This window comes from Lithobates pipiens, unplaced genomic scaffold, assembly GCF_037356315.1.
Source record: "Lithobates pipiens isolate NorthernLeopardFrog02 unplaced genomic scaffold, aLitPip1_a1.2 Scaffold_16, whole genome shotgun sequence".
Classification (NCBI taxonomy): Eukaryota; Metazoa; Chordata; class Amphibia; order Anura; family Ranidae; genus Lithobates; species Lithobates pipiens.
In genome coordinates, this window is record NW_027507748.1 from 221,587,270 (window position 1) to 221,610,986 (window position 23,717).

At 43.3% G+C, this 23,717-nt stretch overlaps 1 protein-coding gene across 1 annotated transcript in view; it reads right to left on the reverse strand.

The window, feature by feature from the left end:
* GGNBP2 (gametogenetin binding protein 2) overlaps nt 1-23,717 on the reverse strand; it is a 49,613-nt gene that overhangs the window by 20,160 nt on the left and 5,736 nt on the right. Inside the window, exons 2-5 of the mRNA XM_077481082.1 lie at nt 16,473-16,553; nt 7,066-7,319; nt 5,040-5,138; nt 3,493-3,606 (exon numbers count right to left, since the gene is read on the reverse strand). Coding sequence (XP_077337208.1) covers nt 3,493-3,606; nt 5,040-5,138; nt 7,066-7,319; nt 16,473-16,553 — 548 coding nt within the window. The remainder of the gene's footprint in view (nt 1-3,492; nt 3,607-5,039; nt 5,139-7,065; nt 7,320-16,472; nt 16,554-23,717) is intronic.

Genomic DNA, 23,717 nt, shown 5'->3' on the forward strand with positions numbered 1-23,717 from the left:
AAACTTTGGTACTTAAAAAATCTCCATAGACGACGCTTTAAAATGTTTTAAGTTACAGAGGAGGTCTAGGGCTAGAATTATTGCTCCTGCTCTAATGTTCGTGGCGATAGCTCACACGTGTGGTTTGAACACAGTTTCCATATGTGGGCAGGACTTACGTATGTGTGTGTTCGCTTCTGCGTGCGAGCTCATGGGGACAGGGGCGCTTTAAAATGTATTTTTTTTTATTTTATTTTTTTATTGTTAATTCTTTTTAAGTTTCAAAGTAAAAAAAAAAAAAAGTATCACCTTTATTCCTATTACAAGGAATGTAAGTATCCCTTGCAATAGGAATATGGCACGATCTGTTATTTTTACAGTGAGATATGGGGTCAATAAGACCCCATATCTCACCTCTAGGCTGGGAAGCCAAAAAACACCATGGCGGCGCTTTTATTTTATTTTATTTTTTTTTTTAAATGCAGAGGCCGGGCGTGACGTCATAACATCATGCCCGGCCTCTCATCATAGAGACTGGGGACCATCTGGTCCGCCAGAGAAATCTCTATGGTCGACATCTGGATCCCTTCTCAGACTCCACAATGTGAGCCGGTAGACTCACCGGAAGGAGGCGTCCCCTCCCGCCACCCATAAGAATGATCAAGTGGCAGAACAGCTGCTATGATCGATCGTATGGTGTAAGGAATCGCCGGCTGAAAAATGGCAATATCTGAATGTCTGTAGCTGCAGGCATCATTCAGATATACCAACACAAAGCCGAAGACGTCCCAGGATGTCCTCCCAGCACAAAGTTTTTAAGAACACTTTTTATTAGAGACCCTAGAGAATAAAATGGTGGTTGTTGCAATATTTTATGTCATACTGTATTTGTGCAGCAGTTGTTCAAATGCAAATTTTTTTCTTTTTTTTAAAGTTTTTATTGTAATTTCAAAAGGTAAAAAAACCCTACACAATACAGAGCCTATTGGGCATACACAGGCTCGGTCAAACACAAACTAAAAACAAAATAATAATAAACTAAACTACTATACGCTCAACCACCTGTGCAGGTTATCTATAGTATTCTTCTGGTTCCTCAGATACTAATCGCCCGTCAAGTTTGCATTAGTGGACAGGGATTCTGTCCAGATGTCCTATATTTTATGGAATTTCTTAGCACAGCCACGCAACAGGTAAGTAGCCTTATATAGTGGCAGAGCCGAGTTCACTAGCCTCTTCCAAAAATTTGAGGGTGCGGACAAAGCCTTCCATCAGAGTACTACAGACCTACAAGCATAATAAATTAATAATCCTAGTGGGGCTCTGCTTGCCCGGCAAGGGGCCAGCGATTCTACGAGTCCCAACAGACATACCTCCACTGATAATGGCCCAGGAATGGAGGTGACAGTCAAAATAAAAGTGGTGACCTCAGTCCAAAAGACTTTAATCTGAGGACAGTTCCAAAAAATATGAATGAAATCCGCTGAGGGCTAGTCGCATCTCCAGCAAGAAGCTGGGATGGATAGATAGGACTTTGTGTGGGCTCATGGGCGTGTAATACGGTTGATGTGGTATTTTTAATTGCATTACTCTATCTCTAGTCGAGAAGAGACACAAATGCAATTTTTTTGAGAAAAAAAAATAAAAATTACACTTTAACCGGTTCCTGACCAGTGCACACCGATGTGCGTCAGCAGAACGGCACGGGCAGGCATATTGGCGTACAGGTACGTCCAATCTTCAATGCCGCTCTGCCATCGCGAGCGCGCCGCCGCGATGGCTTGTAAACAGAAGTTCCCCATTCTGCCTAGCAACTAGTGATGCTGATCTCTGCTCCATGTGATTGGAGCAGAGATCAGTGTTCACTAAATGAAAGTCCAGCCCCCCCACACAGTAACACACCCCTAGGAACACTTAACCCCTACACTGCCATCCCCTGGTTAACCCCTTCACTGCCAGTGTCATTTACACAGGAATCACTGCATTTATATAGCAGTGATTGCTGTATAAATGTAAATGTAAATGTGAATGGTCCCAAAAATGTGTCGAAAATGTCTGATGTGTCCGCCATAATGTCGCAGTCACAATAAAAAAAAAAAAAAAAAAAAAAGTGATTACAAAATAGGGATAGTTTTATGGCATTTTTATTAAACGCTACAACTTTTGCGCAAACCAATCAATAATCGCTTATTGCGATTTTTTTTACCAAAAATAATATGTAGAAGAATACGTATTCTGAGGGAAAAAAATTATTTTTTTTTTATATATTTTTGGGGGATATTTATTTTAACAAAAAGTAAAAAATAATGCGTTTTTTTTTTCAAAATTGTCACTATTTTTGTTTATAGTGCAAAAAATAAAAACAGCAGGGGTGATCAAATACCACCAAAACAAAGGTCTATTCATGGGAAAAGAAGGACGTCAATTTTGTTTGGGAGCCACGTCGCACGACCGCGCAATTGTCAGTTAAAGCGACACAGTGCCGAATCGCAAAACTATCAGCAAAATGGTCCGGCCTGTAAGTGGTTAATGAAAAAAAAATTAAAAAAAATAAAATAAAAAAAACACCAAACACATGAGTAAAGTCAGCCCATTTTTTTTTTTTGAGATTCTCATTTTGGCCTAATTGTGCACATCTAAGCTCTAGTGATTTTTTTTTATAAAAGTCAGGAGAACGTCAAAATCAGTTGCCGCCCCCCCACAGACACTTAAAGTGGCTGTAGACCCCACTTTGTGATTTTTTACCTACAGGTAAGCCCATAAGGCCTACCCGTAGGTAAAATGAATATCTTTTAATCATATATGTTTAGGACAGCGGTTCTGAACCTGGTCCTCAAGTACCCTCAACAGACCATGTTTGCAGGTTTTCCTTCACTTTGCATAGGTGCTTTAAATCAGTCAATGGCTTCGTATTTTGGACAGCCATTTTATCTAAGAAATTACTTGAGGACAGGGTTGAGAACCACAGGTTTAGGAGAGATTAACCCTGCATGCAGCCGCTGTCATCAGAGGCGCAGGCGCTCAGAAGGTCCGGCTTACTGTGCCGGAACCGAGGCTCCCACCACTCACAGCACCGGCGATCCCGAAAGAAAGGACAGGAGAAAGTGTCAGCCCACTCAGTGGTGACCGGGCGCTGCTGAGAGGGCTTCGTTTTAAAGTGAGCATTTCATTGTGTGCTAGTATGCGATGCATACTAGCACATTATGCCTTTTCTTGCAATTAAAATCGCTTTAAATAGGCCCCATCTTTCAGAGCACCTGAAAGTGCTCCCATTAAAAATCACTGGGGCAAAAAAACAACACAAAAAAAACGGAGTACTTTTTTGAAAGTTACATGACATGAGAAAGTCAGGTGCGAACGGGCCCATTGAAAAAGAATGGGACTCTTCATCTTGAGCACTGTCGAGTTTTAGGATTTATGCATCAAAAAGTACTGAACAAAGGATTAAAACGAAAGACAGTATTATTCAAAATGCCCTAATATCAGCTAGTAAAAAAATCGAGGGGAAGTTACCTGTGTTTCCGTAGGTAATTTTCCAAAGTTTCCAAAAGACAGCTTGAATCAATTAAAACCACTTCATCACGGCATTCTTGGGACATGACTTCCCAAATATCCATCCAGTTTCCCCTATAAAAAGAAGGTAAATTTCACTGCATAGCCTTGAATTGCTGAACGATTACAGTTTACACAGCCAAATTTACATTGTTACATGGTAAGTTGTCTTACTGTACAACAGAACAGTTAAATGGGTGATGAGGAACTGAATAATAGAAGCTGTGCCCATAAATTGTCAGGTAGGGGGCAAAGGACAAGTCACTAGTATCCCCTTTGGTCTTCCAGCAGCTGATCTATCCCCCCATTAGCGACATGCCCTGTTTGACACGGTCTCTATTGAGGCGGCCATTTAGTAGAGGTAGAGATTTGCTTCATGTCAGAGCCTCCAGCAAAGAACAGCTAGCAGCACAGTAGTGATATCACCAAATGTCACTTGAAGTGTTAAAGCCCATTTTTTTTACATTAAAAACAAACGCGTTATGTTATAGTTGCCTGCTCTGTGCAATGGTTTTGCACAGAGCAGCACCAATTTTATTTTTTCTGGGGTTCCCCGCCAGCACTGCAGGCCCCTCTTTGGCAGGTGCCCCCACGGAAATCAGGTTTCCATGGGGGCACCTGTGCGTGCTTGCTCCTGAGTCCCACTGCTGCGTTCATTGACAGACAGACAGACAGCAACTCGGCCCTGCCCCCACTTCTGTGTCACAGCTTTTGATTGACAGCAGTGGGAACCAATGGCCACTCCTCTCGTTCAGGACACTGGATCAGATCAGGCTCAGGAAAGAAGGCGGGGTGGGGGTTTGCAGCACAAAAATATTTTACACCTTAATGCATTAAGGTGAAGAACCTTAAGGCTTTAAAACCACTTTAAATCCATTAAGACTAGCAGCCAGAGGCAGCGGTGCCTTATATCGCTCAACTTTGATATATAAATCATGAGGCTTTATGCACGAGTGCCTTGGCATGCTCAGCTAAAGGAGTGTGCTTTTTTTGAGCGGGAATTTGATAAAAAAAAAAAAAGGTACAATTAAAGCAGAAACAAAAAAGGAAAAACACCCCCCCATTTAAATTAAGTGATAGGAGTTTTAACTATCAGGTTTCTTCTTGCAATCTGTGTCCCATTTAAGAGATTTCGGTTCACTTTCTGTCCCAAAGCCAGGGACAGCAAGTGAAAATCCCCCCAAAATTAGGGAATCCGTGGTTGTCACGAGAACTAGATGGGATTTCCTCTCAATCAATGTTCTGGGGATAACCCAAAATTTTCTCTCACTTTCGATGATTATGGTAAACAAGAGGATGACTCTTCCCAACGGACACAGACAGCAATGAAAACCTGACAGGTGTTCTAATCCCTCTTCCAGCCTGTCCAAACTAAAAATACTTTAAAGTATCTAGACGTTTCCTATTTAAAAAATAAATAAATGGCCAAACTAAATACAAAACTAAATCACCAACATTCTCTTGGACAGCAGCATAACCTCACTAAAGGTAAGCCTACCAAAACTTACCCTAACGGCTTTGGCTTGTGTGTATCTAGTGAATGGAGCTGGCATCTTTTATTCTTCTTGCTTTTTGGAATTGCTTCAATCATATTGCTCAGTTTAGTCCTGAAATCAGACAATGATGGTCAAAATGTTACCTCCGAGATGGCTTTTTGTCAACAGCACACTAATATTTTAAATGCTAGGCTCATGCACTCACTGTGTTCTGTATGTAAACAGTTTCTGAACCAAGACACTTTATGGTTAAGATGTAAATTAAGTATCAAGCAGGCACCCAGTAAGAGGTCTTTAAATTAAAAAGATATTTAACAAAAAAAAAAAATACACATCATACGCAACTGCTGTGTGCTATGGTTTTGCACACAGTAGCCTGGAACTTCCTCTTGGTGCTCTCGCTGGCACTACAGGCTTCTCCCTCCTGCAGGATGCCCCCACAGCATGCAGGTTACCCAAGCGACGAGCTTCTGAACCACAGCTGTGTCCATTCAGAGCTGTGGCTCGGCCACAACCTGCCTCCTAATTGTCTCACTGGCTGCAATTGACAACAGCAGGGACCAATGGCATTCGTGGTGGCAAGGCTCTCATGGACATCGCTGCATCAAGATTGGGGGGGGGGGGCTGCTGCACACAGGTTTACCTTCATGCATAGAATGCATGAAGATACAAATCCTTGCCTTTACAACCACTTTAAGCCTGTCACTTAAAAACAATTTACAAGGTAGCATAAAGCATCAGTACAAAGACACCCTTCTGTGTGGTGAGGAAGTTGGTTTCTAAAACTCAGATTCTGTTCTAGATTACTTCAGCCAGCACTCTGGGATTCCAGAAGTTTCTACATCCAAAGTATGGTCATGGCTCCTGCCATCTGTCAGGACTTTAAAGATACAGGGTATTAGAGCCATGGCACAACTACCATCCCCGTCACTGGCAACAACAGATCACTATGCAGAGCAGAAGAAATGCTCACCTACTTCTACTGGCCAGATAATTGAAACGATACATACACTGCACTTTGGAAAGCTAAACATGGTAACACTGTACATATCTGATGAGGACCTCCAGTATCCACTATAAGACCAATTATTTTACAGTGAACATAAAAAAATAAAAAAGTCAAGGACTCAATTACATAAAAAAAAAAAAAAAAAAAAAAAATTATAAACTCCTTTCCAAAAATCCCACTAATACTTGATAATGTTGTCATCCAAACACACGCACCACATTATTTCCCATAATGTTACTTATTTTCAGTAACAGGAAATTAAAATTAAATATTCCTTCTTTAGGCACAGACAAAGCCAAAGCCACAGCCAAATTCTCAACCATCTTCAACACGATCAGTATATGTACCATTGATAATATGGTATTGACGAACTGTTACTTTATTGCACTACATTTTGTATACAATGCTGTAGTGTCCCCATCTAAAAACCCAATAATCAAATTGAAGAAAATAAATAAACTATTATCTGCTGCATGCTTATCAAAACATTATGTGGAAATCGAATTATGTTAGTCAGAACAAGGCTTGTCAAAGCAAGATCTAAAAGCAATCTACCAATACTTGGTGACAATACTCAGCTTGCATGCGAGAGGTACAAGCGGTACGTACATGGTAGCATGCCTACAACTATTTTTTTTGATATCTATGGTTGAATTTGACACAAATTTGCGTGCCAGTTCTCAGCAGCCTCTTAGAAAAGGTAAATGTCAGTGTATACTAGCCACAATATAATCATATTTGTCTTTACAGTGGCACATGGTATGAATTGAACAGCAATAATATTTACAGGGGAGGGGGGAAGAGAAAAAAAAAAAAAAAAAATGTCCTAAGCTGATCCAATTATGATGTGCCAAAAAAAAATGGTTAAGCCATTTCTAGTACTCAAAAAGCATATTTATATACTCATCACCAAAAGGTGGAAAAAAAAAATAGGTGTATAGGATTTTATTTAATTTTTTTCAGTCAAATTTAAAATAACGCTCATGTGGTAAAAATCTGCAAACAAATGAAGGATAAAATGCTACTCACCCTCGCACATAAAACAGCGTGTACAACTTTGTGGCATCGGTCATACAACTGTGTGAAAGAGTTAGCACACCCTTTGCGCCCACTGAGAGGGGATCCAGAGCAGGGTTTCCAGACTCCACAAGCTGAGTGAAAAGGCGCTCCACACTCCTTCGACAACCAACACATGGGACAAGCTGGGAAAGTGCATTGAAAACTTCTCGTGAGGTCACCATCATAGCAATACTCAGTTCTTGCTCGCTCAGCATGCCGTGGCGCTGCAACAAGAAAAAAAGAAAAAAAAAATTAAAATCTTACAACAGTTTTCTGCTGCTACTTAAAAACAATGAACATAAAAGCGATACACAATTAGGACATGGATGAGCTTCAGGGCTTAGACACACACACACAACTGCCTGGAGATTTCCTGCACTAGATAAATGCCACACATAGAAAGCAATTGTTTTCTATATGTCCTGCTCAAAACAGCAATAATGTCCAGTAAAATGTAAACATGCTGCATTTTACTGCAGCACACAGGTAGGTGCACCGACAATGGACTGCGCTGCTGTTCAGTGACAGTGAATGAAGTGCCCTTAAAAGTTAGCAAAACAAAATGCACATCACACCGCCCCTTCTCGGCAGCCGAAAAAGGAAAGCTATCTGCATACTAAATTGGAGCATTTACACTGCCAGTTATAAAGTATTTCTCTGCCAGAGGATTAGGTGTAGAAGCTGTTGCTAGGAGTAGCACTTTAGAACTTTCAGTTCACTACTTTACAGAATCAATTTATACACAGACCAGGTGAGGCATTCAAATTCAAAACTGGGCACAATAGAAATGTTAAAATGTACAAAAATACTACCATAGCACATGAAGGATCTTACAGTGTACTCTATCATTTCCCCTCCTCTCTTTAATGACAACATACTAAACGTTGGCACTGCGCTCTAAAGGAAAGAACGCATTGAAGGTCAGGTCCACGTCTAAGCCCTTGTACACACGGTCGGAGAATCAGTCGGAATGTAACCTATCGGACCGTGTCATCGGATAATCTGACTGTGTGTGGTATGCATCGAACTGATTCCGTCGGACCCAATTTTCCAACATGTTGGAAATATTTCCCGACCAACTTGGCCGATCGGACATACTCCGATCATGTGTAGAGCATTTTGATCGGACCAAGTGCCACGCATGCTCAGATCAAATTCCTACATCAAAGCTATTGGCTACTAGCCTGAATGTAGTCCCATCGTAACGAAATTACGTCATCACGTTCTGAAAGACTCAGTTAGACTTACCGGTGACGGTATTTCTAAGAGCCTTTCAGGACAACCCCGGAGAGTGTAGCTCCACCTTGCAATCAGGAAACACATGCCCACTTTAAAAACACCTCCTCCTCCTCCATGGCTTCAGTTATTGTGGCCTTCCGACGCTGGAAAACAAAGCACAGAAAGCACAACACCATGGTAGAACTTAATACATTTACTAAGCATAACCTAGGGAGGGAAGTAACGGTTGTCCTGAAAGGCTCTTAGAAATACCGTCACCGGTAAGTCTAACTGAGTCTTTCTCAAATCGCCTTTCAGGACAACCCCGGAGAGGATAACCGAGAAACTTACCCTAGGGCGGGACTACTGCCTGCAGTACCTTCCTGCCGAAGGCCTGATCTGCTGCAGACAGTAGATCTAACCGGTAATGCCGGAGAAATGTCGAATAACTGGACCAAGTGGCAGCCTTGCAGATTTGTTCAGGCGTGGCACCGGCCCTTTCAGCCCAGGAAACTGCCGTGGATCTAGTAGAGTGGGCAGCAATACCTGAGGGAGGTATTTCTCCTTTTGCTTCATAGGCTTCTGTTATAGCCAACTTAAGCCACCTACCCAGCGTACTTTTAGAAGCTTTCTCCCCCTTGCGTGATCCAGAAAATATCACAAAGAGGGCGTTTGATTTTCTAAATTCTTTAGTAACTTTCAGAAACTGTAAAAGACATCTTCTCACATCCAATGTGTGAAAAACTTCCTCTCCTGCATTTGCTGGGCTTGCAGAGAATGTAGGTAACACTATTTCCTGTGATCGATGGAAAGTTGAGGATACTTTCGGTAGGAATGCTGGATCCGTCCTCAGTACCACCCTGTCCTGATAAATTCTAAGGAAGGGTTCTGTAATAGCTAGAGCTTGGAGCTCGCTGACTCTCCTGGCCGAGGTGATGGCCACCAAAAAGATTGTTTTTAAAACCACCTTCTGCAAAGAAGCTTCCTGTAAGGGTTCAAACGGTGCTCCCGAGAGACCCTGTAAAACTGTAGACAAATCCCAACTGGGAAAGTCTTTAAGGGCTACTGGTCTATTTCGAGCAAGAGCCCTAAAAAATCTAGAAATTAAAGTTTCTTTAGATAAAGTCTTTTCAAAGAAAACTGATAAGGCAGCCACCTGAGTCTTCAGGGTACTGGCTGCGAGACCCTTCTCCATTCCTTCATGGAGAAACTCCAAGACTGACACCGTGCTCTTGACCTTGAGTTCTCTAGAACTGCACCAGGAGTTGAACTTTTTCCAGACCTTCATGTAAATTGCCTGTGTAACTGCCTTCCTACTGGACAGCAGGGTCTTTACTACTTTATCTGAGAGACCTTTAGCCTTTAACAGGTCCTCCTCAGAAACCAGGCGGTTAGCTGCAGGAGTTCCACTTCTGGATGACTTACTGTCCCCTGGGATAACAGATCTTTTCTGAGTGGTAACCTCCATGGGGGCTTCGAGGCTAGGTTTCGAAGACCCGCGAACCAGGGTCTTTTTGGCCAAAAAGGAGTGACTAGTATTAAGTCTGTCCTTTCTTCCCTGAATTTCCTCAGTACTAGTGGAATTAGAGGAAAGGGGGGAAAGGCATAGCACAGCTGGTAATGCCAGGGGTGAGCGAATGCATCCAACCCTATTGCTGCATCTCCTCGGTGAAGAGAAAAGAATCTGTCCACCTTTGAGTTCTGCTGGCTGGCAAAAAGGTCTACCTGAGGAACCCCCCAGGCCTCGGAGATCATCAGGAACACTTCCTGATTCAGACTCCATTCTGCCTCTAGCAATTTGCGCCTGCTTAGGAGGTCCGCAAACAAATTCTGAGAGCCCTTCAGATGCACTGCCGATAGTGAGGCTGTGTTCTGTTCTGCCCAGGCTAACAACAGATTGGCCAGCTCCATCAAGCTCCTGCTTCTGGTTCCCCCTTGCTTCATAATGTAGGTAACCGCTGTTGTGTTGTCTGACAACACCTGAACATGGTGGCCTCTCAAACTCTGCTGAAATGCCACTAAACCCAGAAAGACCGCCTTCAACTCCCTCCAGTTGGATGATCTTTGAGCTTCCTGTTTGGACCAGACCCCCTGAGATGTCTGACCATCCAGATGGGCTCCCCAGCCCCAGGCACTTGCGTCTGTAGTAAGGCGCTTGTCCACAGGAAAGGTCCACACCAGGCCCCTTGAGAGGTTTGCCTGGTCTCTCCACCACCAAAGAGCCCTTTTCGTCTTTGACGAAATTTTTAGCTGTTTTTCCAAAGGATCCTGATGGGACCAGCTTGACAGAACCTCCCTCTGAAGGGGTCTGGAATGGAACCTGGCCCACTGAACAGCCGGGATTGCTGCCGTAAGCAGGCCCAGAACTGCCATAGCCATCCTGACTGAGACTGTCTGGTTGCTCTGTATCCGCTGTACAGCTAGCTGTAACTTTTCCTGTTTTTCCAACGGCAGGAAAACTTTCTGGAGAATCGAATTTAATGTATACCCCAGAAATTTCATTTCCTGTGAGGGGGTCAGGATTGACTTCTCTAGGTTTAGAAGCCATCCCAGGCCCTCGAGGTGAGACTGGGCCCTCTGGAGATTGACTAGGACCTGCTCCCTGGAGTCTGCAAAAAACAAAAGGTCGTCCAGATAAGGAACGACTGGAATCCCCTTCAATTTCAGGGGTTCCAAAGCCTCTGCCATAATCTTCGTAAAGACCCTGGGAGAGGACGAGAGTCCGAACGGCAGAGCCCTGAATTGGAGGTGCCATACCGAACTCCCTACCTTCAATGCCAGGCGCAGGAACTGCTGCGATGCCTGATGAATTGGTATATGAAGGTAGGCATCCCTTAGGTCCAGGGATGCCATGAAGCATTCTGGGGTCAACAGCTTTGTGATGGAGAAAATTGTATCCATCCTGAAATGTTTGTACCGAATGAACCTGTTCAGGAATTTCAGATTCAGGATTAGACGGTACTTCCCTGAGGGTTTTTTCACCAGAAAAATATGTGAATAAAAACCCCCGCCCTGCTGGCTTACTGGGACTTGAATCAGAACCTCTTGCTGTATCAGCTCCTGTAACAACAGCTTCATTGCAGAGGCCTTCTCCTGATCCCTTGGCAATGTTGTCACATAAAACCTGCTCGGGGGTAGTTCTGAAAACTCCAACCTGTACCCCTGATCGACAACGCTCTTCACGAACAGATTTGGAGACAGCCTGTCCCATTGTTCGCGAAAAGCTGACAGTCTCCCCCCCACTGGGGAGATATTGTCACTTGTTCTTAGGGGACTGCTCTGGGGGAGATCTAAAGAGGACTCCACCCCTGCCTTTGCCCTTCTGTGAACCCCATCTGCTCTTGTGCTCCTGGTCTTTTTTATGGGACTGCTGAAAAGCACGAAAATTCTTTTTAGCCATCTGCTTTTTCTTAACTGGAAAAGCCTTCTTTTTATCGGCTGTTCTATCCAGCACAGACTCTAAATCAGGACCAAAGAGCAAGTCACCCGAAAAGGGAAGACCACACAGCTTGACCTTAGAGGCAGTGTCCCCAGACCATGTTTTCAGCCAAACTGCTCTCCTGGCTGAATTTACAAGAGCCGAAGACCTAGCGGCCAGTTTAACTGATTCTGCTGATGCATCCGCCATGTATTTGACTGCATTCAGGATCAGTGGAAAGGACTCTAAGAGATCCTTGCGGGGTGTCCCCGCCTCAATATGGCTCTTCAGCTTCTCTACCCAACATTCCAGATTCCTGGCCACCACCGTAGCTGCCATTGCTGGTTTTAGACTGACTGACGCAGCATCCCAAGCTTTTTTAAGGATGGAGTCAGCTTTTTTGTCCATTGGGTCTTTAAGGATCCCCATATCTTCACAGGCTAGATCCGTTCGTCTGGATACCTGCGAGAAAGCTGCATCGACTCTGGGTTTCTTGTTCCAAACCTCTGAGTCCTTATCTTCGAAGGGAAACCTTCTTTTGAGAGCTTTAGAGAAGAAAGGGGCTTTTTCTGGGTCCTTCCACTCCTTTCTCACTGAGTCTGAGAGGACCCTGTGGACAGGAAAAACTCGCCGTTTTGTTTCGTCCAACCCCTGGTACATTTTGTCATGAACTGACAGTTGTACTCTTTCTTCCTGAATTTCTAGAGTAGTGTAGATTGCTTTTAAAATATCATCTACTTCCTCTAGTGATAGCTTGAATTTGGAGCCCCTGCTATCTTCTTCCTCTTCCTCCTCCTCCTCAGAATCCCTGAAGGAGATGAGAGTACTACCCCCTTCGTCTCCAGACTCTTCAGTTTCCACCTGTCTGGATGACGACGCCCTGGGGCTGGGCGGTAAGTTCTGAGGCTCGGTCTGTGCGGGAGGGTTTTGTATCAGGATGGACTTGACTGAACTCAAAGAGTTTGTCAGCTCTTTAACCGAAGAAAACAAATCCTTATATTGTTGAGATGTTTCCTCTTCCACCAATTCTCTGATACAATTTCTGCACATTGCCTTCTGCCATGAATCTCTGAGGGGGGTTTTGCAGGAAGGACATTTTCTCTGACCTGGTCTAGCTTTTCCTAGTGATTTTTCCTGAAACGACATACAGGTTTAATTCACTAAAAGCTCTCAACAACCAGTTGCTTAACACCAAGCCAGTGCAGAGACCCACCACCAAACAGACCTACTAGTGAGACCCCAGAACTAGGCTGCAAAAGGTCAGAGCGAAGTCCACCTCTGACCTGCAGCGACAGGCCCCCAAGAGGGGGGAACAAACAAAGACATACCCACAGTAAAGCAGAGGGTGCCAGTGCACCTTACGTACCTGGGCTGGACCGGTGCTGGGGGCGCCTGTCTCCGCCATAGCTGGCTTGCACTCTTCCATCGTTTGAGTGAGGCAGCTATTTTACAAACAGCTCTCATTTTAAATTTTCCCGGCCGCCGCGTCATCAAGGCCGGCCGGAAGCGGAAGCACACGGTCACCTGACCCGCCCCATGACCCCTGCGTTCCAGGCGCTGAACCACGGCGCCACGCCCCCTCAGAGCGCCCGCGCGTCACCGTGAACGACGCCGTCGCCGCCCGGGACCCGGCGCCGAAAACGGAGCCATGCCGCTGACCTGCAGCGGCCTCCGCCAGCAACAGAGCCCTCCCTGCGCTAACAAGCGGACACCGGGCACCCGACGCCGGCACTCCGAGGGTCCTTACTCCCGTGAGATGGCGGGACCAGGAGCTCCAGGAGTCCTCTCCCCGTGGAGATGCTGCTGGGGGTCAAAGAGAAACAACCTGCAACAAAAGGTAAGCCTTACTCCCCTGCAGAGAGTGTAGCTCTCCCTGGTTCAGGCACATGCTTCCTCCAAGGAGGAAACACAATAACTGAAGCCATGGAGGAGGAGGAGGTGTTTTTAAAGTGGGCATGTGTTTCCTGATTGCAAGGTGGAGCTACACTCTCCGGGGTTGTCCTGAAAGGCGATTTGAGAAAGATCGGATTTTTCGCCAACTTTGTCCGACCGTGTGTATGCAACAGTTTCGGACGAGATCCGACGGATTTGGTTGTGGAAATCTCCGACCGTGTGTACAGAATGTACTAATTTACATTACATTATACTGTATGTAATGTGTTTCACTTTTTGAATTTGGAGCCATTCTCCGTCCCCGTGCGTCGCAACGCTCGCAGGGGACGGAGCCAGGCACCGTGATAGATCGAGCAGAGGACGGCTCACTCGTACAGCGCGCGGGGGGTGGGGGACATTGCAGGATCCAGGGGAGAAGGTAAGTAAGCTCTCCCTGGATTTAGCGATGCGGTCCCGAGTCTGGCTCAGAGTTACTGCTAATGGTACAAAATTTTCACCCCGAGCCAGACTCGGGAATACCGACAGGGCGGGTTAAAGTGTTAGTTTACCTTTTCATTTTTTTCTGTAAAAGGTGAACACCATTCACCCTGGTACCTGCTATGCTTACATCCAATCATGCTGAGCCACCAGTGACCACGCAGTCAGTACAGCTGTCTGGGGAAGTGAAATATCCACACGTCTCCCCCTTTTCTGTGCAGTGCTTCCAGGACCAAATTCGAGCAATTTACTGCACAAATGCAGACTAAGCCCTTGACTGGCTGCATGGGCACTTACAATTTAGCATCGCTGGAGGTATGTAGAGCTGGAATCAGGGAGGATGTATAGGGTTTATTTTTGTATAAAAGTAACACTTAGTGAAACTGCCAAGAAGCTAGGGCTGAAACAACTAATCGATTATGAAATTAATCGATTACTATTTTCATAATCGAATAATCGGCCACTAACATAATGGGATTAACAAAAAACTAAAATTAGCCCTTTATAGTACAAAAAAAGCAAAATCGCTGCTGTAAATATTACTTTCACTGTCCCATAGTAAAAAATTAACCCCTTACAGTAGCGATTATTTGCTCTTTTTGTACCAATTTTTGTTTTTTTAACCCCATTATGTTACTAAACATCTCAGGCCTGGGTCACACCTGTTTTTTGGTGCTTTTTGCAGAAACACACTACAGTTCATTTACATGGTTTACCATGGGACACGTTCACATCCATGATTTTTTCAGCTGCTGCGTACTTGGAAAATACTTTTTGTTTTTAAACGCAAAACTGTGCCATTTTGTTTTTTTGGTTCAATATACTTCAATGGAGAAGCTGCAGAAAAGCATGTAATAATGCGTTTTTGCGGCAATATGTGTTTTTTAATCTGCCCAACAAAAAAATTGGCCAAAAAAAAAAAAAAAAAATGTAAAAATGCAAACTTTTTTTTTTTTTTTAGGTTATTAACCGATCAAAACAAATCGGCCAACTAATCGATTATGAAAATAATCGTTAGTTGCAGCCCTACAAGAAGCTAAACATTTGTGTCCGAAGTCTCAAATAGAAACTGTATTTCTCTAAAAATACAACTAGATCTGGTTAGCATTGCCGACATGGTTTAGTGTCCATGAAAAGAATTCTACTACCAAAGTATGCTGATACAGCCTTATTTCAGAGAAAAGCAGCATCTATGAGAAGTCTGAGCCAGGTTTAACGTTGTAACAGATTTACATTAAACATTTCAGCTCCATGCACACTAGAGTTTTCTTATAGAAAAAACTAAAAAAAAAAAAAAAGCTAGAAAGCTGGAAAACTGTATATGAAGAAAAAAAAAAAAAATAATCTGTTTAGTAGTGTTTACGAGCATTTAGGAACTCCGTACATTTTGTTCTGCTACAAAAAAAATAAAAATTCTGTTCCTAGATGCTGAAGCTCAAACTAACGGCCTAATGTAGTTTGCATGGACACAGAATAATATTTTGCTTCTAGAAGCAGAAAAAAAATGCTAAGGGCCGGTTCACACTGCGGGCGATGCGAGGCGACACCGACTTGCCTCGCCGCGACCTCAGCGGCAACTTACAGAAGTCATTTGCATAGAAGTCAATGCAAGTCGTCCCGAGGTCGCCCGAAAGTAGTACAGGAACCTTTTTTCTGAGTCGGAGCGACTCGAGTCGCTCCTCTCAGAACGGTTCCATTGTACAGAACGGGGGCGACTTGTCAGATCGCGGCGAGGCAAGTCGTGTCGCCTCGCATCGCCCGCAGTGTGAACTGGCCCTAACAGCTTCTAGGAGCTTTAAAAAAAATAAAAAAATAAAATAAATAAAAAACACACACACACACACACACACTTGTGTGCATAGAGCCTTCAAGGTTATAGAACACATACAAATTCAGCACCTAAAGTGGATGTAAACCCGCACTTATACCCAGTGACATGACTGCCCTCAGGAAATAACCAGAGATGAAAAACCCTCCTACAAAAGTTGTTCCTGTTTATCTACAGTTGTCTCACCTACATCCATTCAAAATGTAGCATTTACACAGTATATCTCAGCTCTGAAAAGCAGAAGGTGGAGAGCTAAAGTTACATCAGTAATGAAAACAGAGCTGGATTGGAAGAAAGGGACAGCAGCCCCCCCCCCCCCCTTCACACAATAGAGTTGAGGCTGTCAATCTGCCAGAAGTAGCTCACGCTTATAGTAGAGGAACGAGACTGCGGACAGAAATGGCACTTAGTGCTGTGGATTGAGACAAGACACTATAATTGGGATATGCTTTGTTTAGATTTCATGTCTGAGGTTTACAACCAAGGATGAAGCAAAAGACCCACTTTGGTCCCCAGCCTTGAAAGTTTAAATATTTTCCATACCTGGACAAACTGCTTAAGCTGCAAGGTGTCACTCTGTTGTTTATCAAGTTGCAGCATATTGTCGGAGAACTCCATCACCATCTGGGGGAAAAAAAAAACAAAAGTCTTGGGATAAATATACTCAGTTGTAAAACAAGGCTTCTGTCTGGAGTAGTTAACATTCCCATGCCAAGAAATGAATCCAAACGGCCCAGCTTTTGTTAGAATATTTCACTGAAAGTAAATTGTGCAATGCAATTCATAAACAAATTGGTTTAATTGGGATTCCACTTAATGGTCCTTCTAGGCTTTGTTACAAAGAGGATCAGAAAAAAAAAAAAAAAAAAAAAAGGGGGTTCCTTGTTAGATTGCCAAACACTCATCTCTGCACAAGATATACAAGCATGAATCTGCTGAAACTGGAGCAGACAAAATCTAGAGCAGCTGTGCACAGTGAGAAAAAAAAAAAAAAAAACCATCAGCTTCTAGTTTCAGAATTTTCAGTTAAAGTGGGGGTCTGCCCACCACTGCAAAAATTAAAAGCCAGCAGCTACACATTCTGCAGCTGCTGACTTTTAATAACAGGACACTTACCTGTCCTGGAGTCCAGCGATGTCAGCACCGCAACTGAGGTTTTCATCAGCAGCTGGGTGCCGCCATTGCCATTAAGGGAACCCAATAGTTAAGCATTACGGCTTCACGTTGGGTCTATACCAGTGATGGCGAACCTTGGCACCCCAGATGTTTTGGAACTACATTTCCCCATGATGCTCAACTACACTGCAGAGTTTGTGAGCATCATGGGAAATGTAGTTCCAAAACATCTTGGGTGCCAAAGTTTTCCATCACTGGTCTATACTGCACATGTGCAAGGCACTGCTGCTCTCTCCTACTAGCCGGGTAGTGGGGGGAAGGAGAAGGGAGCCAAGCTGCTGACGTAATGTGCTGTGGTCTGGTCGCCCGGAATTGGGGACAGGGTACCTGTCACCTGTATCCGCCCCCCCCCCCCAAAAGGTGCCAAATGAGGCACCGGGGGAGGTGGGGGTATGGGTGAACAAATGAATGGAAGTTCCAATTTTGGGTGGAAATCCGCTTTGAGAATGAAATCTAGAATCTGATTGGTTGCCATACACAGCTGCTCCAGTCTTAATAAATCCCCCTCTTATATATAGCACAGGTGTGCAACAAATAAAAAAGGGCAATGTAATCAAAACTAGAAAAATTAGGCTGCCATCTAATGATAACTGCAGGCAGAACACAGCAGCTGAACATGAAGGCACGATCCATCTACTGAAAAAGCCCAACACTGATTTAAAGGAAAACAGTCGTGAAAGATAGGTAGGCTTGACACTGCTGAAACGGCTAGCTGCCTGGCTGTCATTTTAACCTTCTAGTTTCAATGCTTTCCAAGACACTGTCTTGGAAATAGTATGAAAGTGAAGAATTCTATATCTGCATATTTGCTTTGGATTAGTGGGTCAAAATTAAAGAGCGAGTCTTCCTCTAAATTGTACCCACAGGTAAGCCTAGTATAAGGCTCATCAGCAGTTACTGTAAATATCTCCTAAACTTGCCCTGTTTAGGAGATATTTACTATATTTGCTGCCACCATCAGGACACGGGTACTGAAGGAATGGCCAACTCATGCCGTTTCTTCAGGGACTGTGCCTTAACCGGCGACTCCTGTGCACATGCTTTGGTGTCTTTGCAGCTTCAGCCAATCACAGCGACAGAGCAAGCAAACCCAGAAATAACGCTGGGAAAGATGTCAGCCCCGTCAGGTGTGTGCCAGTGCCGATTCAGGGCATCGTTCTAAGGTAAGTATTTCATAAGTGTATGCGATGCATACTAGCTCATTAGGTCTTCGTCTTGCAGACACACACACACACACACACTGCATTTTTTTGCAAGGTGTGCATTTTTGATGCGTTTTCCCTGTTTCCATCAAAGTCTATGGAACCAAAAACACAACCTGTTGCATAGAAAAAAAAAAAAAAAAACACCCTCACCCTTTCCAAAAAATGTACCAGTGGAAAACACAGATGTGAACATAACCCATAGGAAATCATGTTAGATGGACTGTAGTGCATTTCTTCAAAAATGAAAAAAAAAAAAAAAAAAAACTCATAGGTCCTTTTGCCCCCACAAATAGAGCTTTCTTTTGGTGGTATTTGATCACCTCTGCGGTTTTTATTTTTGAGCTATAAACAAGAAAGAAGCGACAATTCTGAAAATAAATAAATAAAAAACCCATTCTTTTTTACTTTTTGCTATAATAAATATCCCCCCAAACGTATATAAATTTTTTTTTTTTTTTTTAATAAAAATGCCACAAAACTATCCCCCATGTTGTAAACGCTATAAATTTTGCGCAAACCAATTAATCACTTATTGTGATTTTTTTTTTTACCAAAAATATGTAGAAGAATACATATAGGCCTAAACTGAGGAAGAAAACATTTTTTTAAAATATATTTTTGGGGGATATTTATTGTAGCAAAAACTAAAAATAATGCATTTTTTCAAAATTGCCACTTTTTTTGGTTATACCGCAGAGGTGATCAAATACCACCAAAAGAAAGCTATTTGTGGGAAAAAAGGACGTCAATTTTGTTTGGGAGCCACGTCGCACGACTGCGCAATTGTCAGTTAAAGCGACAGTGCTGAAACGCAAAAAGTGGTCTGGTCTTAAGCCAGGAAAATGGTCCGGTCTCAAAGTGGTTAATGGGCACCGATTGGCATATCCCTGGTGGTCTAGGGTGGCATCCGCGGGGGGAGCTGCGCTGATAATCAGCATAGACCCCCGTCAGGAAAGCCACCGATTGGATCTACTGGCGCCTGATCACGATGTAAACCGAAGAGCCGTTTAATGAACAGCTGTGATTGGACACGGCTGATCATGTGGTAAAGAGCCTCCGTTAGAGGCTTTTTACTGAGATCGGTGATGCGGTGTGTCAGACTGACACACTACACCACCAATCGCCATGCTGCGCGTCCCCTCGGGCGCGCGATTGTGGCTTCTCCTGCTGCACATCATATGATGCCCAGTCAGGATAACTGAACCACTTCCCGGCCATAATTTTGCTATAGGCCAGACGGGAAGTGGTTAAACGTGAGGACTTATTCTTGCTTGTAGTTGAAATCTTTACAAACAAAATGAAGTAAAACGGCAATATTAGAACAGATTCAAATGCAGTTTGTAGTGTCCATAGATTTGAAAAAATGGAATAAAGGAATATTCCTGAACTTTGTCTTTATCTCAGGGTTACTGTGAAATTGTATGAATCATCAATGAAGTGCATGTTATCTCAGCTTGCATTCATTAAGTTTACCAAAAAGAAATGTAAATATTGCAGAATATACAGCCTCATGCTACATAAATGAGCCCCATTTCATGCTCACTAAACTAAATTATTACTGTATATTAAATAGAAAAAAAAAAAAAAAAAAGATAGATTTTTACTCCAAAAAGTAAAAGTATTAAAATGAATTCGATAAAAAAAATAAAAATTAAAAACAGATTTAAAAATCTAAAAGATTTTATTTTAAATCATTGACTTATCCACCCTACTAGCTGCAAATTCTGGTTTGTGAGAAGCCCTCCAAAGGACTACTGCACACCAGTCTTGGTTATATGCATCACAATTTGTAAATCCTTACTTTTGTCATGGTAAGGGAAAGAATCTGGCTTTTTCTACTCCTCATTGGGAAGTTGTAATCAAACAGCCCATACTTTCTGGTATGTCGGTCATATGATTTATTACAATTCACATCAGACCATGTGTGGGGCAGGCAGCAGATCCAGAAGGTATATTATGTCTGTTAATTTGACACTGCACAATTTACAGATCACTGCTATTCAAAAATGGCCCATGTGTCGCCGAATACTATGGTTGTATCAAAGAAAAGAAAGCCAGACCACATTTTGTTGAATAAGCACTGATCAAAGGCAAAGAGCTCCTCACCAGCATCTTTACCAGAGTTACTTCTCTTGGCTTGTTGCGGATTTTCATGGTCATCTAGTTGCACAGTCATGTCAAAGCAAAAACCTTGCATGTAAATGAGCTCTGAAATCGGCCACACACTTGAAGATCAAATGTTTTGAAATTAATTATACTGCTCAAGTAAACACAAGTTTACCAAGGGTACGAATGGTGCCAGCTTTTAAATAGCACCGATTCATATATCTGCAACACATGTAGGCCAAAGTTTGCCTTTTTTTTCCCTCAACATATCCACATACGCTAAAGTGCTCATTGATTACAACTACAGCACGGGAAAACACAGAAAATGCACATATAATGTAAGATAAGTGTATACCCGTCAGCTAAAGTCTTTACCATCAGTACTGTATACCAAGAACAAAATCACACTGCAGGGGATTGAGCAGCTGTTATGGCATTACCATACCTGTCTGACATTCCAACCCTGCAGAATTGCTGAAATATAGCAATATTATTCTAGTGGAAGGTTCTCCTTACTATGATCACATGATGAATCCCAATACTGTACACTGAAACCCCAAAATCCCTTTAAAGGAGAAGTCCAGCCTGAGCTTCTTCTATGGGTAACAGGCATGCAATTCGTTCTGCACTCCTGTGACCCGTTTTCAGCAGAGAGCGGTCTGGAGTGCGCCCTCTGCTGACATCACAGGAATCAGTCCAGGCACCGCGTCATCCTGACAACGAAGTCTGGATCCGCCAGGTGCCTGGACTGATGCCTGTCTCAGCATCTCAGAGAACCGCTGGAAAGAACAAAAACACATACTTCCCTTTTGAACCTGCAACTCCTAAACCAAAGATGAAACTTACAGTATTAAAAGGATAAGTTCCCCTTTTGACAAAGAATAAATGCACATTTTTTTGTTGCAGGAGCTTGAAAAGCATTGCACCAGCAAATTGCTGATGCCATGCAGGTCTCCTGCAGACCTGTCAGTGTATCTGCTTCCTTGTTTGGGCAAGCCGATAAGCGTCGACAGGAAGACTCAATGAACTACCACGACGCATTATTAATATTATTATTATTAATAAAATAGAATATATAGTGAACTTATACAGTAAAACCTTGGATTGCAAGAATAAAAGAGGCGCCTCCAAGTGTAGAAATATGGTTACATTTAGCAACTCACATGGTGGATGATTAAAACAGGCACATCTAAGTATGCAGGGATCCAGGGTAAAGCACAGACCACCCTCCGCACTACCGTCTCTGATCGCTGTCAGTCTGCATCCTTGACTAGGAAGACTACCCTGCAGTAGAGCGCTTTGAAAGTGAGGTTTGAAGTGCATTGCGCAAGAGATGACCATGGTGGTAGAGGATTGTTTATGTGGGTAGCTTTACCCCAAATGCCCACATACTTAGAAGTGCCTCTTAATTGTCACCATGTGAGTTGCTAAATGTTGTACTTCATTAAAATGTAACCATATTGCTACACTTATATATGAAGTCAAAACTTATTGTAAAAATTTGCTCGTCTTGCAAAAAAACACTCAAACCAATGTTTTACTGTACTTTAAATCAAAAGGACAGTCAGGGAGGCCACTCCTCATTTACCATGCCAGCCACCACTAAATGACACACTATGGACTGGACCATGTGACAATCCTATCCAGACTGACAGCCAGTACCCACTCCTCTGAAAATTTTAGGTCAATGCGCTATGGTGCATTGCCTTCGTGCATGGAGGTGCCATTCAAAAGTAATGTAGCATGGATCACAACAAAGCAACCATGTAATTGAAAATCTCATGCACCGCAACATCCAAAACGCAGTGAAAGGGTGTAGGGTTTACATTTGGTACTGCTTTGTAATTTTCTCTGTGCAAGACCCCATAGCTTTCTGTTATTGAAGTACTTCCAAAATTTAGCGTGCGGGCAGCTATCAGTTTTGGCTGCAGTGAGCAGTGCGATGTGCCTTCCGGCGCATCAGTTTCCTTTCCTTTATTTTAGTCAACTTTATTTGAAGTGCACAAAGTGACACTACATTTGTGAGTCTGCACAGCAGTGTGGCAACATTTAGTGTTTCTGTGAGATGCGATAAAATGCAGCATGTCATCGCCGCTCAGTGCAGATGGGGCACATAGAAAACTCCTGGTATTCTTCCAGTGCTGAAGACCGCCAGTGTGTGAAGAGGTGAACTCAAAATTGCTGACAAGTCTTCCATAGCCCCAAAGATTTTTTTTTTTTTTTTTTTTTTACAGAATTGCCGTGTGACTAAATATCTCTGAAGTTGTCTAAGGACTGTGGTGCATTATCACCTTCATGAGACATTCACTAAAGTGCTTTTAAAAATACCGTTTAGCATGGTTTAGGAAAAATCATTTTAAGAGGTTAGTTCACCTTTACAATAAAATTTGCAGTGCATTTAAAGGGCCACAGTATCCGAAGTTTACTGATAACATTGTAGAGTAGACAAATGACACACCTTTAAAGTGATTGTAAAGTCTTTTTTTTTTTTCTTCAATAAAAAAAAACAAACATGTTATACTTACCTTCTCTGTGCAATGGATTTGCACAGAGCAGCCTGGATCCTCTTCTCGAGTCCCTCTATGGCTCTCCTGGCCCCTCCCTCCTGTCGAGTGCCCCAACAGCAAGCAGCTTGCTATGGGGGGCACCCGAGACAAATCACAGCTCTGTGTGCCCATTCAGAAATGGAGCTGCGGCCCAGCCATGTCCCCTCTCTCCTGATCGGCTGCTGTCAGTCAGCCAAAGCCAATGGCGCCGCTGCTGGGTCTCAAACAGGAGGTAGAGTCTGATGGCCGAGACATTTGTGGACATCGATGGGGTTCAGGTAAGTATAAGGGGGGTGCTGGTACACAGATGGTTTTTGCATCTTGAATGCAATAAAGTGGTTGTAAACCTGGTTACACCACTTTTACCTACAGGTAAGCCTATAATAAGGCTCATCTGTAGCTACCGTGAATATCCCCTAAACTTGCAGTTTAGGAGATATTCACTGTATCCGCATGTGCCGAAGTCATCAGCACATGCGCACTAAAGAAAAGGCCCGGTCGTGCAGTTTCTTCAGTAGCTGTGCCCGGTGGCTCTGGAGCACGTGTGGGAGTGACGTCATTGCTGCTATGGTCAATCACAGCGCCAGAGCCCGCAAACCCAGAAATAGCTTCAGGAGACATGTCGCCATTCACAGCTGTGTACCGAGACATCTGCAATAGCTTTGATCCAAGGTAAGCATTTCATAATGTGCTAGTATGCGATGCATACTAATTCTGACTTCACAACTCCTTCAAGGCAGCTGCTGTGCCTGCAA